This window comes from Misgurnus anguillicaudatus, chromosome 6 (genome assembly GCF_027580225.2).
Source record: "Misgurnus anguillicaudatus chromosome 6, ASM2758022v2, whole genome shotgun sequence".
Lineage (NCBI taxonomy): Eukaryota > Metazoa > Chordata > Actinopteri > Cypriniformes > Cobitidae > Misgurnus > Misgurnus anguillicaudatus.
This window is the reverse complement of record NC_073342.2, coordinates 21,274,896-21,293,671: the sequence shown is the minus strand read 5'-3', so window position 1 is coordinate 21,293,671 and position 18,776 is coordinate 21,274,896. Positions and strand designations below refer to the sequence as shown.

The following is an 18,776-nucleotide window of genomic DNA, read 5'->3' as shown; positions in this document are numbered from 1 at the left end:
TCCTGCAGCCATGTTACAAAAAGGTAAAAATCAAATGTTTAACTCTAGGGGAACTGGAAAGTTAGCATATTTTCAAGAAAGTTGAGTGTCCCTTCAAAGGAATAGTTCACCCCAAAATGAAAATAAGCCAATTTTTACCCTGGAGCCATCTTGGGTGTCTTCTTTCAACCAAACACAGTCTGAGTTATATTACTGTGGTGTGATAAAGTGTTGGCCCCCCTTACTGTTTTTTGTATGTTTGTCACACTTAATGTTTCAGATCATGAAACAAATTTAAATGTTAATCAAAGATAACACCACTAAACACAACATGCTGTTTTAAATGCAGGGAGAACAAAATCCAAACCCACATGGCCCACATGGTGAAAAAGTGCTTGCCCACTAAACCGAATAACTGGTTGGGCCACCCTTAGCACCAACAACTGCAATCAAGCATTTCCGATAACTTGCGATGAGTCCGTTACAGTGCTTTGGAGGAATTTTGGCCTACTCATTTTTACAGAATTGTTGTAATTCAGCCACATTGGAGGGTTTTTCGAGCATGAATCACTTTTTTAAGGTCATTCCAGACTATCTTAATAGAATTTAGGTCAGGTGTTTGACTAGGCCACTTCAAAGTCTTAAGTTTGTTTTCCTTCAGCCATTCAGGAGTGCACTTGCTGGTGTGTTTTGGATCATTGTCCTGCTGCACAACCCAAGTTCGCTTCAGCTTGAGGTCACGAACAGATGGCCGGATATTGTACTTCAGGATTTTTTGGTAGACAGCAGAATTCATGGCTCTGTTTATCACAGCAAGTCTTCCAAGTCCTGAAGCAGCAAAACAGCCTCATACCATCACACAACCACCACCATATTTTAATGTTGGTATGATGTACTTTTTCTGAAATGCTGTGTTACTTTTACGCCAGACGTAATGGGGGAAACACCTTCCAAAAAGTTCAGCTTTAGTCTCGTCAGTATTTTCTATAAAGTCTTGAGGATCATCAAGATGTTTTCCTGCAAAACTGAGATGAGCCTTTAGGTTCTTGGAAAGCTCTCTCGTGAACACGTGTATGGCCAGTTTATAAAGTTTAAAATATAAATGTTTCCTTAAAAAAACAATCGCTTCACCTCATTTAATAACTGTATGAATTAGTTTTTGTTGGATGGATGTACTTTTTGTGGCTTTAAAAATGGGGCACTATCCAATACCATTCTAAAGCTGAAAAGAGCCAAAGTGTTATTTAATATAACTCCAACTATGTTTGGTTGAAAGAAGAAAGTCATATACATCTAGGTTGGTTTGAAGAGAATAAAAGATGGGCTAATTTAATTTTTTTGGGTGAACCATTTCTTTAAAGGGCACCTATTATGCCCATTTTTACAAGATGTAGTATAAGTTTTGGGTGTGCCCAAAATCTGTCTGGGATGTTTCAGCTCTAAATACCCCACAGATAATTTGTTATAGGGTTATAGGTATTGCTATTTGGGTGGAAGCAAAAATGCGCAGTTTTCATGTCTGTTCCTTTAAATGCAAATAAGCTACTGCTCCTCACTCCCTTACCAAAAGAGAAATTGAGCGCTTTCTGTTGAAATAGATCTGATTCCTGTGAATGCATTCTGAGACCAAACAGTCTCATTATTGAGACATGGCGGACATCGTACAACTTGGAAACTATGGTAGGATTGTCATGATTTTATCAGTGTGATGTCACATTAACAAGAGAATCAATACAGCATGTCTAATGACACTGCATTGGTTAAATGGGGATTTGAAAGGAGTGGGTGGATTTTTTTTTCATTGTAGTGCGGTTGTGTTCACACACTGCCAACACACATTTATGTCCAAACACTTTGTAAAAGTTGATTTTGCATAACTGGTTCCCCAGCTTGTTTTTTAAACCCATTTTAGGGATTTCAATTGTTATGATCCATTGAAGACACATGTAAATAAATAATGTTTATTTGTACAGCTGCGACGATTGTCATGACACAAGAAACATCATTAGTCTCAAAGCAGGAAAACATTTTAGTTCAACACTGAAAGTAGCACCACCATCACCGATCTTCAGCTGGCGCTGCCCTTGTCTTTGAGAAGTTTACTAAGCACACTGGTCTGTTTTAAGAGCTTTAGGTTCGAGATATCTTCTGCTATAACTGGGACGTCAGAGCTGTGTTTTGGACCCTCGGATTCGCTCTCGCTGTCCGACAGAGCCGTAAGAAGAGCGTCGTTCTCATATGTAGGAAAGTAGTATCTAGAAGAAAAAAAAGGTGTAGTATTAATTACGAATTAAAAGTCGAGACATTTATCTATAGTTTGTGGTCTAACCATAAGCAGAATATAATAAGTTCTTTAATTTTTGTTGAGATTTGTGTGCTATAATAACTAATAGTGCTGACTCCATAATATATAATAATTGTGTTGCTGGTGATGTCACAATCTAATTCTTACTGTGGTTGGTCCCAATGTGAGACCTCAGGTAGTTGCATCGCATGGCCCGTGTTAACAAGGTGTTGAACCAGTTCCTCTTTTGTTTCAAATTTCTCCTGGCAGCCGTAGCAGCGACACTGGTGTAGCTCACGACGGATGTAATTCACCAATTTGACCTGCTGGTAAAACTTTAGGTCTGGCAAAAACATATATAACAGTTGGAGAGATGTTATCCCTTGTAAAGAAAGGCATAATGTATATTGAGGTCCCCAAAACAGCCCCAAACTTCTTACTGTAGTTATACAATAATACTCACTAAGATCCATTTTAAATTTTTGCAGGTCAAATTCATGACTTTCCTAAAGAAAAACAAAAACATTAGTCACTAAAAATGTTAGTGAAGTTTTTTACATTGTGCCTTTAAAACTTTCATGTAAATGACTTATTAGCATGCTATGAGTTCCAGTATAGTTGGTGCTTCCCTATAATAACAGCCTCTATGCAAAGTGTGCTTTGCATTTATTTGAAATGACGTCAAAGCTGCTCGTTTCTACCATTTAAACATGCTCGCTTTAGACATAAATATGTTGTTTTTTTTAGATACCTTCATGTGCGTGTATAATTTGTCCATCGTATCCGCCTGCTGTTCACAAAACAGACACACGGCACACACGGGGTGAGCCTGCCAATCGGACCAATCACTGCGAAGAGTTCAAAAATGAGAAAATTTTAACTTTAATACACCTTTTTTATTCTTTGAAGATTAAGATGAAGGCCTTACTCATCCTCATCTTCAAGCAAATCTCTGTCATCTTCAGACTGGACCTCTTCCCAGGTCTTCCCCAACTCCTGCAACATCATATAACAGCATAAAAATATCAACCAAACCTGAATGCACATCAGAAGGCATGAAAGGCTGCAGCCCGCGGAGGTCGCATATACAGGGTGCATACGTCATCAAGCCTGGTTTATTTAAGTTAACTGACCATTGCATTCGCAAGTCATAAGCATACTAAACTATTTACTATTATATAAGAATAACAATCAACTTTATAATTGTTAATATTCTGAAACAAGACAGTCTTGATGACGTATGCAGCCTAGAAATGCGACCTCTGGAGGCTGCAACCTTCGCATTGAAACACGGCCCACCGCAATGAAAAGGAACGGACATACAAGGACGTACCAGGTAATTGATGACGTAGAAGCGATCGTAGTCATGGTTTCTGGCATTGATTCGTCGATGTTGTTTCTTTCTCATGTGATCTTTCAACGTTGTTTTGTCTCTGAATGTTTTCTCACAGTATAGACACTGCATACTATTAATACAAGTAGTAGAATTATAATGATATGTTTAGGTGCACCATGCTTATTTTGGTGTCGTAAGTAAATTTAAATGTTCAAATATCTTGAATAATGTTTACACTGCACAGTATTTACTGACAATGAGGAATTGCAATTGCTATACTGTAGCAAAATGTTATGTGGGATAAAAGTGCACGATTAAAAAATGTTCAGTAAGTAGATAAAAATTAACTAATTGTAGGAATAACTTTTTTTTTTAAAAAACACGTTTTCTATAATGTGAAAAGTTGCAGTACACTTTTCATAAGAAACCATAACCCTGCATATGGCTTGAAAACAACTGCAATAACAAAAAACTATCAAAAGGGGGCGCCCTCTCTTAACTGTGACACTTTGATAAGTATTATAAAAAACGATATAATTAGTATAACATCAAAATGATATCTAAAATTAAAATTTTAACTTAACACTCACTTCTCCAATTTCCACTCAAGAGTATCAAGGAATTCAGTACAGTATACGATGTTATCAGGCAGACCAATACTAAAAGAGTGCTCTTTAGCCATGTGGTTGAGGAGTAAAGACCTGTACAAATACAGAGTAAAACACATTACTAAGGACACTTTTACATTTTTGATTTCAATCATTGATTTGACATGACCTTACTCACTCAATATTAAAGATATCAATGTTATATTTTTATTTTTTGCACAATGTTCTTTACATTGTGAAGGATGATTTTATGTAGAAAACCATAAATCAAAATATAAAATACTTATCAAATACTATAATAAACAATTTGATAATAAATATAATAAACAAAATAAACTTTTTGTCATATCAGTTGTCATATCTAATTTCTTCCTGACTAGACTTATTGTCCAACCTGTAATATTAAAGGGGACATCTGACTTTTTCCATGTCTTAAACATAACATGCTATAATCGGGTCCCCAGTGCTTCTGTCAACCTAAAAAATGTGAAAAATATTAACCCAGTAACTTAGTTTTGGTAAACCATTCTCTTCAAGCATGTGAAAAAATAGATCATTGAAATCTGGCTCCCCTTGTGATGTCAGAAGGGGTTATACTGCCCATTAATCTGCATTATCCAACTCCAATTTAGTGCAGAGATCAGGTCACTTGCATTTTAAAGGACACACCCAAATACGGCACATTTTTACTCACACCTACAAAGTGGTAATTTTAATATGCTATAATAAATCATCTATATGATATTTTGAGCTAAAACTTCGCATATGTACTCTGGGGACACCAAAGATTTATTTGACATCTTTAGACTTCTGTCTTGTGACATGTCCCCTATCTAAACATCACAAGCAGCATTCACCTGTTTCCTGTAAATTCCTCATTACAAAACATACAGGTGCGATGAAAGGTTGTATCTTCTCTCTCTTTTTGCTGCTGGTCCAAAACTTCCTCCTATTAAAAGACGCATAACACACAAACTTCATCACAGACTCATCTACTATTATATTAGCATCAGCATCCCTACAATGCAGTATGCGTTATAAACATGGTTACATAACTGTGAACTGCAATAATAGTAATACTGATAATAATCGTCACGTTTTTCTAATTCTACATTTGTGAAACCCGCTTGGTTTCTCATAATCGTCGATAATTATCACAGATGCAAACTGCAAATTAATAGTGTTTTAATAAACAGCGCTAATCCTCACAGCTCGAGTTTCATCGACGTGCAGCGTGTCATCAAATGATTGAGAAAGGTCACAGTCGCCCTGTTAAACAGCTGGTCGCCACACCGCAGAGCCGACTGCAGAGGTGCTGAGGACGCGGGTTGCCTAGCAACCGCAGTCACAGATTTTTGCCTGAGATGAAATTTGCGCGAGATGATTATGTTGACTCATAATATCTCTGCAGAAACAATCTGGGGGGCGGTGGGGGAGGAACGGAGGTTTGGGCTGAATGATGCGTTAATTGTTTTCTCAGAACTTCAGGTGAATTATCGTTGCGAAGTCTCTGGCCAGACACCCACCTAAAACGGCTTCATTTCACAGCAACTGTATTTCAGCTGTGTGTTATGCAGTTGCAGACAACATGACATCGACATTTTTTTTGTAGGGGTGCACTTATAAATGCCGATATACATTAATAATACTAATTATAATATTATTCACAGCTACGCTACGGCTTTTGAACAGTAATTCCTTATCGATCTGAAATCATTGTTAGTTTGACTCGTTTATAACATGCATTTGAAAAAAACAACACTCGTCAAACATAATGATTATACATACTCTTTATTATGATGAAAATACCTGAAAAGGTTTGAAGAACAGCAATATAAATAAATATATCCTTAAACCATGTCCTGGAGCTGCGTGTCATGGTTCTTCGTCTACAGCGCATATTGAGTTTCTGCACGAGAGCGCCCCCTGACCTTTGGATGTAGCGGCATTTCACCGTAATTCATTGAGAAGCATAGCAAGTATCATCAGCAGATATATCGGTGCACCCATATTTTTTTTTGCTTTTTATCCAAAGCGACAGTGCATTCAATCTACATATCAGTATGTGTGTTTCCTGGGTGGGCTCAAACCCATGACCTTTGTGTTGCCAATGAAATGCTCTACCAATCGAGCTACAAGAACTTCTTTGATAATGCATCTTTTTAAACTTACATGTATAAAACAAAATATGATGCACCTTTTAATTATAATAATTTCACTAAAATATTTCCATTTATATATAAATTATATCTAATATATTTTTTTGCATGAAGAAAATGTTTGTTTCCAATTTTTGTTTTATTGGACAAACTGATTAATCCAGGTGTGCCTGACCTCAGTAGTCAGTCACAACAACAATCAGACACACCTGGACTAATCAGTTTGTCCAATAATGGCAGACAGGAAACAAGGAGCTGGCTGAAGTTCAGGAAGTAGTGCAGCTGGGCATAAAGCCTATTGGCTACATGTAGACTTTTACAATTTGATTACTTTGTCTTTATCCTCTGAATTTTCTGGGGACCCCTTGGACCTTCTGGGGGTCCCTAAACACCAGTATGAACACCCATGGTTTAGTACCGGGGTGCCCAAACTCAGTCCTGTAGGGCTGGTGTCCTGCAGAGTTTAGCTCCAATTTGCCTTAGCACACCTGCCAGGCACTAATTAGCTGCTTGAAGTGTGTTTGATTAGGTTGGAGCTACTCTGCAGGACACCGGCCCTCCAAGACCTAGTTTGGGCACCCCTGGTTTAGGTATGAACCAAAATAAGTTTTTTAATAAACTCAAATATGATCCTATTACTTTTACGATGATGTCACTCGCATTCCAGGGTTTCTGCACGTTATTTGGATCGAGGATCCGAGGTGGTATTTACCAAATCACTCGGGTCAGAAAAGCTTCCTAAGGATCAGTTTAGAATGTTCATAACCTAATACAGGAAGTAGATCACAGATCAGTACTCCTAAACTAAAGATCCTCACCAGTCGTCTCTGTTGTAGCTGCTCCCTAAGGATTCTGTCCTCTGGCAGTGCATCACATAATAGGAAATAATGCTCTTGTTGTTCTGAAATGACACAAACAGTGCTTATTATACAGATCAATAGTGTTCAATATAAATAATACAGTATAAATTATCAGTGATATCCAAATTTAATCCAGGTTGCATTTTTAAGGGGACTTTATAAGCATGCATACGGTTTTGCATTTGGCAGATGCTTTTATCTCAAGCCACTTGGGAGTACATTTGTATTTAAATGGTTTAAATTTCTCCTACCTACAGGGCCTTCAGAGTTTGTCTTAATAACACTGCAAAAGTCTGTGATGGGCTGTTCTGTAAATCTTTTTTTCCAATACAAGATGTACCTGCGATGAAAGAGTTAAAGATTATTCATCATGAGGTGTATTGTTTCTACCTGTACAAAAATATCACTGTTTCAATACAGCATATACAGTATATGAGGAATGCTGGAGACGGTACAGGCACTGCGCATTTCCTGTACTAATCATGTAGAGTTTTACCGTGGGAAATCTGCAATGAGTTTGACATCAGCAATAACCAGTTTGTGATCCAACACCATGTGCTTGAGAAGCTGATCTTTCTCAGAGGAGGGAAAAGTGTCTGGACACAGCATACAGGTCAGTGGATGGACATCACCGGAGGGACAAAGGCTAGCACTCAGGTGATCAGGGAAACAAAGTGGCTCTAGAATACAATCCTGGTCATCTGAAAATGAAAAAAAAACTCATCATTGGTGGTTTCAACTTTAATTGCATTACCAAACACTAAACAGCTTATAGACTAGAGATTTACTGTGATCTACCCAATAGGTACGTAAGTGTTTTTCATGCAATGCAAATTATGCAATTCCACTTAAATAAACAGTAGGCCTAGCAAATTAGCAATAAAAATTGTGCAATAATATTTGAAGAGTTATGTTCCAAAACACGATAAGCGCCATTTAAAAAAAAGGTAGTTACCACCAAAATCAGTATCGTATCAGGTCAGTATTAAAAAGTTAATTCATAATTTTACGCTAAATCCGATTTCCGCCGTGTTATTTTGTCATCTTTTCTTCCTTTTTTCCCAAAACGTGATAAACGCCAGTCCTCCTTCTCTGCAGAATGCAATAAATCTGCTCAACAAATCACAGCACACTATTCAAAGCACTGTAAACAACAATGGCGGCGCATTGAATACACACAAAATCCAAGTTTTCCTCATCTACTTTGTACTTCGTGATCAACAAGCCCATTTTCCTCATCTACTTTGTACTTCGTGATCAACAAACAAACAAAAACAAAATAATACTTTTGATGGCATTGATAAACCTATGGTGGTTTTCTGTGGCGGGGAAGAAACGTAAGCCACTTGGCCGATGGAAAATGCCAGCTGTTGCTTGTTCTCACACATGCTAACACATTGACCCCAGAGGATCTCATGAAAAACTAGTGATGCACCGATGTATCGGCCGCCGATATTTATCGGCCGATTTTTGATGAATTTGAAACCATCGGCATATCGGCAATAGCACGAGAAAGGCCGATACCGATTGTTTATTACTTAACTGCATAAAGAAATCCATTATATGTAAAAAATGAGCTAATGTTGTTAATAAAATAAATGCTGAATAGCAAAAACCACCTTTGAAGGTTGTTATTAGGGCTGCATGATTTGGGTAATGTTTCCCATTGCGGTTATTCGTGCTAATATTGCGATGTGCGATTGCGATTATAATAAATGGTATCATGAGTCAACTTGATGGGTTTTAAGGAAAATCCACACACAGTTTAGTGATAATGCTAGAATGTGTATTTGTAAAACTAGAAATGTTTTCGTATTGCCACGTGATGTAGCAACTGCTCAGTGTCAGTAATCCTAAATTCAAAATACTGCCATACAACAGACGTAGAGGTTTTTTTTAGCTACCAGACCACTGTCAACCTCCTCTGCATCCATCTTCGCTCTGGTATTTCCGCGCTGCGCACACACAAGTGACGACGCACACCACACACGTGCATGTCACACATGCACTGCCTTTTTTGTTCGTTTTTCTTTCTTTTTTTAAACAGCAAGGAAAATCATCAAACTGTTATCAGAAAGTTGGTGTTAAAAAGTCCACACATGGATTTATTTAATATAATTGCAGCATTTTGCTGTCATATAATTGCACAGGCTGACATTGTGATTGCGATGCGATTAATTGTGCAGCACTAGTTGTTATGCTGTCTTATTATATTTGTTTTAGCTTAATTTGTGCCTCTCTTATTATGTTGGTCAGTTGAATGTTAATTAGATCAAATCCATTTTTAGTAAAAATAATTTGATGCAGAAATAAACTAGCTAATAGACCAACTGTATAGTATTGTATTAGTAGTGTTTAATATCGGGATCGGCATCGGGATCGGCCAGAAGTTGTCTGTTTAAATCGGTATCGGCCCAAAAATATCCTATCGGTGCATCCCTATGAAAAACTTTTCATTATTTTACTCGAAGCCAATGAAAATCGAGCAGGACCAAAACATTTTACAGCTGATCGCTGTCAAAAAAAGTTCAGCGACAACGTCCCAAGTATAACTGCAGCAATGACAGTGTTCTCAATATGACAAAGTAAGTGTTTTGATTAATGCTATTTAATGCTTATTTTTTTAATCAGTGTATACCACTAGTCAACTAAATAAATATAGCATGGCAAAGATGAATGCACATTTATATATTGATTCAATAGATTTATAGCATTTTGAAGAAAAAACCTTGCATTTTGCGGAAATTATAATCAGTTTTTATAATAAATCTTTGAAAATCAAATCATGTATTTGAATTTTTAATGTTATTATAACCTAAAGATGCTATGTGAACGTTTGTAACAGAAAATAGTGTTTTTCATTTTGTCTTTCTTGGTATAGAAAACACATTTTTACCAAAATTAGTCAAAATGGATCTATTGCGTTTTGGAACCAAACTCTTAATTTACTTTATATATATTGTGATGTCTTCAGATTCATTTTTTGTGCAGTTGTCAACGTTATATATTTAATTTTACATCCCAAATTTAATTTTGTATGTGTTATGCTTGAAATGTTTAAATAAAATATTTAAAATTATGTTTTTCTAACTCTGTGACACCAATGCGAGCATTTATAAGTATTATGGGTCCAGTAGTAGACAATAAGGTATCTGTGTCTCTATTACATTCAATGAATTCATTGTGGACATTAATTGAATCTAGCTCTGATCAGTGTGTAGAACTTTAGCATATAACAGGCACATCCACGCAAGTGAGAAACTATCAATGTCTCGTACATCCCACGTGCCTCACAAGATGTCCATCATTCACACAAACAACTGAATCACACAAAATGAGAGTGACTCACGCAAATATCAGGTTATCATCTAAGAACCTGACACGTTTGGACTCCTAAGTGCACTCCATAGTCTGATTTTATTTCTACAGAGCTTAATAGATATTAAAGGTTTGCTGTGACTAGACTGTTATAAGAAGATTGGTCACTAAAAAGTGTCTTACTCATAACACCTATTATACACTGACTTTTAAATCCAGATCTGGATTTAGTGCCCTTATTGAAAGACATGAAAACCTCTTATATACCCACATAAAAATAAGACTACAGTACTTACAGTGTAGTTAACCATAGTATACCATAGTACATAATTATATATATATATATAGTTCAAAAACACAGCATCTACAAATTTTATTATAGTTTACTACAATAAGTACTGTAGCATATAGTATAGTATTTAATATGTGCGTATGTCGTAAAACTTCCACAATGTATGAACATAACTTAGATTGTAAAAAAAATGTTGGATGTTATAGTCGTAAGGCAGTAAAACTAAATCTGCGGACACGTTAAAATGTTATATTATAAAAGCACAAAACATTTTAAACTTTAATGATGAATAAACAAAAATAAGGGTCAAAACATGTCACAATAAAATGATTATTTGCCGAACCAACCTGTCAAATTAGTGTTGTGCATCCGGGCGGCCATGATTTTCTTTTGTAAGTCATGTGACGCGGCAAATCATTTATTGACCAATCAGAATCATCTCACCGCGACGAAGTGCCTTATGGGTCTTGTAGTTTTCTTTTCGTCGTTTCTCATTCATTGCCTGCATTTCCCATGAGGTCGTCGTGTTTTTCTTCAGGGCTGAGAAAATGTGCTGTATGTGGGATGCTGCTGTGGCTCTGCCCTCTGAACAATACAGTGCAACGCTGTGTAACAACAATATGGATCATATCAGCCGCGGTTACTCTGTTTTATAGCACATTTTTTTGACTTGACGCGGAAAAATGTGGATACCTACTGAACATGAAAAATATGGCGTTGGTAAGTAATATTTATGTCATATCGGGTAAATTAATGCAAATTTTAATAGATGATGTGGATCGTTGCAGGTGCGATAATGAGCCGTGGCATTTATTATTTGACATACAACCGATGCCATATGAAATTTCTAATCGTTTTTTGCTGTTTAAAATATGAGAGCAAATTATTAAAGGGTGCAAGTGTGTGATTTTCAAATAATTTTAATTTTCCCCGACTTGAAATATTTGTTTTGTTTTGCTTCATTGATTTAAATGGTCATCTTGAATACTGTATCTCTTATATGCAGCAATAAGGTGAAATAGCCGCAGTAAAGACTGAGCTTTTGTCTTCATACAGACGCGCTAATTCATTTACTGAACACATTGTGAATCTCCACATAGCTATATAACCCCAACAGTACTGCTTTATATCAAATTTACATAAATATTCCATTCATCAATATTTTTATTATTAATCGCTACATCACCATCTTCTGACTAAACATATAGTTGGATTTGCGTTTTGAATAGCGTCGTTCCATCTGAAGAGTTTTTCAATGTTGCTTTATTTATCATCTCTGTAAATCTACACACAGCCTTTTTGCACATATCGATAAATAAATGAAATTGCTGTAAATGACATGAAATGGTGGGAATAAACATTTACGTCAAATGGGTAAACAACATATAATTTTCAGATCGAATGATCTGCATTGTTGCAATTGTGACAAGGTTACTACCCCCGTTGTATATTCTGTAATCTGCTGGTTTTGTTGTAATGGTTTTAAAGATGAATTTTGGCTGATGTTTAATATGTACTGCTCATCTGTCATTGGCTGATGGGCAGACAGACACAGAGCCAGTTTAGAGTCACTACAGTGAAGTTCACATGGGTGTTAAGTCACATGGGTGTTCTTTCCTTTAATTTCATTTAAATATGACAATCTTTGCTGGCAGTCCTTCTCACATTTGCCCCTGGTAAAGATATTTTTTAGTCAATATTTGGTAATTTTCTCCTTTAGAGGAGACAAGGTCGAATAAAACATTAAAGGTAGGTAGACCCCCATGGGGGGGGGGGGGTGATGACATATAAAAGTGATTTTTTTCTCTTCGTTTTTTTCATTTAGAAAATAATTTTACAATAACCCTACTGAAAAATCCAGCCAAGACCAGCATAAGCCGGTGAGCCGGTTTCAGCTGGTCTCCAGCTTGGTTTTAGCTGGTTTTGCTGGTGTAGGAAGCTGGTTTTGCTGGTGTAGCAAGCTGGTCCAGCTGTGTTTTGGTTACATTTTAAGCTGGTCTAGCTGGACTTAGCTGGTCAGGCTGGAATACCAGCTGGCCCACCAGCATGACCAGCTTCGTCAGGCTGGGAGGACCAGCGTAAACCACCCCAAACCAGCTACCAGCCTATGCTGGTCTTAGCTGGATTTTTCAGTCCACAGCCTAGGGAAGATAAAGGTAATATACTAGGGATGCACGATATATCGGCCGACATATCTTTATCGGCCGATAACTGCTTATTTTTAATATTATCGGTTATCGGTCTGATAGCAAAATTAGGCCGATAAATGAAAGCTGATAAATGCTGGATTATTTTGGTTTGTTGAACTACTTCACTTGCTCATTGCTGGCCATGTGAAGTTTTGATTGGTGCTTTCTGTGACATAGCACAAAGATGACAGATGTTGCGGGCTTAAGAAGAGTATGCTAGTCTAGCGCAAAGACAAGATGTCATTGTGAAAATAATATGAATATTTATCGGCCTATATATATATATATATATATATATATATATATATATATATATATATATATATATATATATATATATATATATATATATATATATATATATATATATATATATATATATATATATATATATATATATATATGAAGAGTTTGGTTCCAAAACGCAATAAACGCCATTTTTGAAAAAAATGAGTTACTGCCAAAATCAGTATTATATCAGGTCAGTAGTTAAAAGTAAATTCTTAATTTTACGCAAAATCCAATATCCGCCGTGTTATTCTGTCATCTTTTCTCCCTTTTTTCCCAAAATGCGACAAACGCCACTCCCACTTTTTTACAGAACGCAATAACTCCATTTCTGATATTACAGCCCACCGTTCACGCAATGTAAACAAACAATGGCGGACGCGCTGAGTCCACGGAGTCCTGGTTTTCCTCATCTACTTTGTACTACGTGATCAACAAACAAAACAAAATAATACTTTAATTGCATTGATAAACCTGTGATGGTTTTCTGTGATGGGAAAGAAACGTAAGCCATCAGCATCTAACAATTTCCCTGAGAGGCACTCGGGAGACGGGTGCTTGTTCTCCCGACAGCATCAAGCTTCTCATGCTAACACATTGACCCCAGAGGATCTTATGAAAAACTTTACACTATTTTACTCAAAGTCAACGAAAATCGAGCAGGACCAAAAACATTTTACAGTCGATCGCTGTGAAAGACGTTAAGCGAAGACGTCAAGTAACCGCAATGACAGTGATCTTAATATGACAAAGTAAGTGTTTTGATTAATAACATTAATGTTTATATTTTTAATTAGTGTGTACAACTAGTCAACTAAATGAATATAACATGGCAAAGATGAATGCACATTTATATAGGCTATTGATTCAATAGATTTATAGCATTTTGAATAAAAACTTGTCATGGATTTATTGCATTTTGTGGAAAAAATAATCCGTTTTTATAATAAATCTTTGAAAATCAACTTATGGATTTGAATTTTTTATGTTTTTATAACCTAAAGATGCTGTGTGAAAGTTTGTAACAGAAAATAGTTGTTTTCATCTTGTCACTTTCTTGGTATAGAAAACACGTTTTTACCAAAATTTGTCAAAATGGATTTATTGCGTTTTGGAACCAAACTCTTCATATATATATATATTAACAAAAATGTTAATTGTACAAAAATTATAAATTTGTTGTCAGTGTTTATTGCACAAACAGTGTTTTGTTTTATGTTATATAGTGTGTTTTTCTGGATGAAGGCATTTTGCACAACCTGTCCATGTTGGCATCGATTTAATTTGGTTTAATTTGGCATCTGTCTAGCTTCTACCAACCATTAGGTAAATATTTTCCAAAATCCCCTAAAAAATCATTAGACACAACATACAGTACAAGAAACGTCTTTCCCTTTTATGCCTACTTATTTTGCTATTAAACATAACAGACCGGTGACCCATTTTTGGGTAATGGCCCACCAATTGAGAACCATTGCACTGATGCATGTTATGCAGGAATATGGCAAAATGGCTGCATATTACAGTAGTTTACTTCTCTTTGGAAAGTGTACACAGCTACCGAAACCTTTATCAGTCATGAAATATGAATGGCGTCCAGCCGGGATGGCACAAAAACAGACACAGGCATGCATGCGTGCACGTTTAAGACACAAGCATGCACGCTATAATACTGGCCTCTTGTGCTGCTTATTCAACCATCTGCTATTTACAGTGAAAGTCTGAAATAAAGCTTTTTTTTTAAAGTGATATAATCATTCATTGAGCATCACATCAAATAATATGGAAGAAAATAGTGATCACAACAGCACAAATGTATCTGTTAAACAGTTGCTGACATCACATCATTAATGTCATCCCTGCTAAATTTGGATGCTGATTGACTCGTGAGGAAAGCCGCCATGTGGAACCTGTAGGAAACAGCTGGGAATAGACAGTTTGACAAGACCATATTGGTTTATAATTACACTATAAGATATAATTGGTAAAAGCTAGTGAAAGCTAATGTCACTTTTCCAGCACTAATATTTATGTGTTTCAGACTCAATAAAAAGTAGTGTCATAATAAACTAGTTGACTAAAAATCTGTATTTTTGCTAGGCTTCAGGTTCACCCGACCCCAATCAAAACATTGCTTGGAAAACACATTACATACAACCCATCTCTTTTCATTAACCTGTGACATCTCTTTAGATGCCCAAAGACAAAGCAGAATTGAAACATTCACTGCTGTACTTACTGTCAGCCTCGAATGCTTATCTCGGTCTAACCGTTTAGTACTGAATGCGATGAGTCTGAGATCATCTTGTCCTGTTCTCGCGCATCACAGCCTGGATTTACGTTGGGAGCGCATTCGGCATACAAATTAGTCTCTTCCTTTTGTCACAAGCTGAGTAGGCACCTACTGTACCCTGGTTAACAGGCACAGTGCCACTGTGAGAGAAATAAGACTGACAGATAAGCCAACAGAGGCCTACAGTCAGCCACTAGATCAGTGAGATGATGGTATGAATTTGATTAGACTTCTAGTGCACATATAAGCTCTGATCTAGATCCAAAAAGCCTACATTTAATGGCATGATCAAGTTTCTGACAGATTGTTTAAAAAGTTAGTCAACATTATGCTTGCTAAAGCCCTATATGGATGGGATTATTTTTACGGGGCAGATGAATTAATGCAACTTAAAGGGATACTTCACCGATTTAGCATTCAGCTTTGTATCTGTAGAAACCCGGCAGTATTACTGAATGACCATGTTTCCCTCCCTCATTTCCCCCTGAGAGGAGAGATATTTGCATTTTGGTTCTGCAAAAAAGTCCTCCGATGATGTAATATGACGATTTTTGCATCATCGGAGGACTTTTTTGCAGAACCAAAATGCAGATATCTCTCCTCTCAGGGGGAAATGATGGAGGGAAACATGGTCATTCAGTAATACTGCCGGGTTTCTACAGATACAAAGCTGAATGCTAAATTGGTGAAGTATCCCTTTAAACACAGGACGTCTTTAATATTGATGGCCAATTCGCACAGGATTAGAAATCTCAGTAAAACATTCAGAAGTGGGAGGGGAAACTTCGTCACTTCCCTGTCGTCACATGCGCATATCGTTGCTTCCTGATATAACATGTAACATACTATATGACCATTGTATGGATGTTTATAATTAATGAATCGTTCCGCAGGAACATGTACACACATATACATGTACACACACAGGAAATTACAGAGCCCCTAAGGTGACATTGGAGTAAAAAAATCTAAAGTTTAGTTTCATGTGCTCACGCGAAAAACCTTCATGTGCAAAATTATTTTTTTAGTTTAGTTTCGTGGGCGCAAGAGCACTTGAAACTAAACGCGGTAGTTTCACGTGGGCACGCGAAACTAAACTTCATTTAATTTTTGCTCCATGTCCCCTTAGGTGCTCCATGGATTAATGCAACTTTACCAAAGGACGTCTGTCACATTGATGGCCAATTCGCACAGAATTAGAAATCTCAGTAAAACATTCATAATGAGTGAGGTAACTCGATTACGTAGCGCCGTCACATGAACATTAACGTTGCTTCCTGATATCACATGTGCAAACACGCAACATGCCGCCGAAATTGGACCAGGGCGGAAACTGTTTAATTTCAGTTTTGGGAGAACGTCAGTTTCAGAAACAGTTTGAGAGCATGGTTCATAACTACACAATATGGGAACACATTTATCGAATAGTTGTAAGTAACTGAAGATTTTGGGGACTGGGGAAAACTTAAAGAGAGAATCAACTACTGACTTGTTCCACTGCAAGTGAATGCTTCTTTAAGTTTCCATATTTGAAAAACGCGCAAACTTACTGGAAATGACGAAATATTACCACGTATATTTACAGCTGGTCTATTTGTACGGGATTTATTTGACCTTTTTACAGAAGGTAAAAGTCACCGTAATCTTTATTGACATTGTCCGTAAGGATTAATACCATGGCACATTCGGACGGGACTAAAATCAATGAGAAGCTCTGATAAAAATTGCTGTAACCTTCCTCTCAGTTTAAAACTAATCCTGTCCGAAAAAGAGCTTAAGATGCATTGTTTGGGTTCAGTGGCGGCCGGTAACTTCTTTTTTCGAGGGTGCTCGACTCGAAGTTTGTCACAACATGTATGTAGTAGCCCATCGTGTGTGGTTCTGGTTCCTTTTTTCAAAATATGTGTTCTGCACCTCGAGAGATCCTGTGTGCATCACGTGTCTTGTCAAAATAAGTGCATGCTGCAGACGCGTCTAAAGGGTTTATGATAAAAGAGACGCTCGCGTTTGTTAGATACTCACATAATCTCATGCGTAATCAGAGTTTACTGTTAAGGGGGTGTCTTACGTGTATTTTGTGAACATGAGCGTCTTTTTAATCATAAACAGTTTTGACGCGTGTGCAGGAGGCACTTATTTTGACAAAACACGTGATGCACATGGTTCACATGACGCAACAAACACATATTTTGAAAACGCAAGCCACACACATGACACTCCGAACACATATTTTGAATTAGTGCCCCTCGGATGAGCAGTCACGAGCCGCCACTGTTTGTGTTAAATTGTAGCTCTTATGTATGCTTAAGATAGGGCAGTCTCAAAATGAATTGTGACAGACTGAGCTAATAACCATTTTTCGAATTTCTGACAATTTTCGAATTTCGGATTTTTTACATGAACCGTGCCACCCCTAGCACACATGCATGTATATATTTATTTAAAGGTATTGCGGAGGATTTTCTTTTTCCGGGTGGATCATCAAGACTATTGGTCCTCCTAGTTGTCAATCAGGAGTGTTGTGCAATTGCATTTTTTTAAAAAGTGGAGAAGGCGGTTCTTTTCTAAAATTCTCCGCTACACCTTTAAGAAATGTTTACATGTGTAAATACATTTGTATTTATGTATAATTTATATATAAATATAAATACTTAATATATAATTATATATTTTTTCTCTTAAAATTATACATGCATGTGTGGACACATATATATAATTATTATACACCGTACACACACACACACATATGATGTAATCAAAAACTTTTATTCTGCTATAGATTAATCGCGATTATTCGTTATGCATCCCCACTTCCATAGTATTTCATAGTATTTGAATGGGGCTCACGAACAGTTTGGTTGCAAACATATGCTCAAAATATCTTCCTTCATGTTCATCAGAACAAAGAAATTTATACAGGTTTGTAACAACATGAGAGTGAGGGTTTATGGCCCTTACCAAGCTTTCACAGTTTTCACAAAGCTTTCACAAGCTTTCACAAAGCTCTGCATGTTGTATCAAGTGCCTCAAACTGCTCTTTTTTTTATATGTTCCACCCTGTGTGTGAAAACTCAAGCTTAAGTCATTTTTTACTTAATTTTTCTACATAAAATCATTATACATAATGTAAAGAAATCTGTAATATTGACTGAGTAAGGTCATGTCAGATT

The 18,776-nt window shown here is 36.7% G+C and overlaps 2 protein-coding genes across 2 annotated transcripts in view; one reads left to right on the top strand and one right to left on the bottom strand.

Annotated features, from left to right (window-relative positions):
* Positions 1-1,926: 1,926 nt before the first annotated feature.
* Positions 1,927-11,342, bottom strand: znf277 (zinc finger protein 277). The gene is made up of 12 exons (XM_055191740.2): positions 11,184-11,342; positions 7,723-7,927; positions 7,478-7,566; positions 7,185-7,267; positions 5,065-5,156; positions 4,190-4,300; positions 3,597-3,729; positions 3,192-3,259; positions 3,015-3,111; positions 2,727-2,769; positions 2,432-2,606; positions 1,927-2,234 (listed from the first exon to the last, which is right to left on the bottom strand). Exons 1-12 carry the CDS (start codon positions 11,215-11,217, stop codon positions 2,048-2,050), a joined length of 1,317 nt encoding a protein of 438 aa, XP_055047715.2. The 5' UTR covers positions 11,218-11,342; the 3' UTR covers positions 1,927-2,047.
* A 42-nt stretch (positions 11,343-11,384) lies between these two features.
* The window catches only part of dock4a (dedicator of cytokinesis 4a), a 75,146-nt gene continuing 67,754 nt past the window's right edge, over positions 11,385-18,776 (top strand). Inside the window, exon 1 of the mRNA XM_073868757.1 lies at positions 11,385-11,556. Within this exon, the coding sequence (XP_073724858.1) occupies positions 11,520-11,556 (37 nt within the window). The 5' untranslated portion in view covers positions 11,385-11,519. The remainder of the gene's footprint in view (positions 11,557-18,776) is intronic.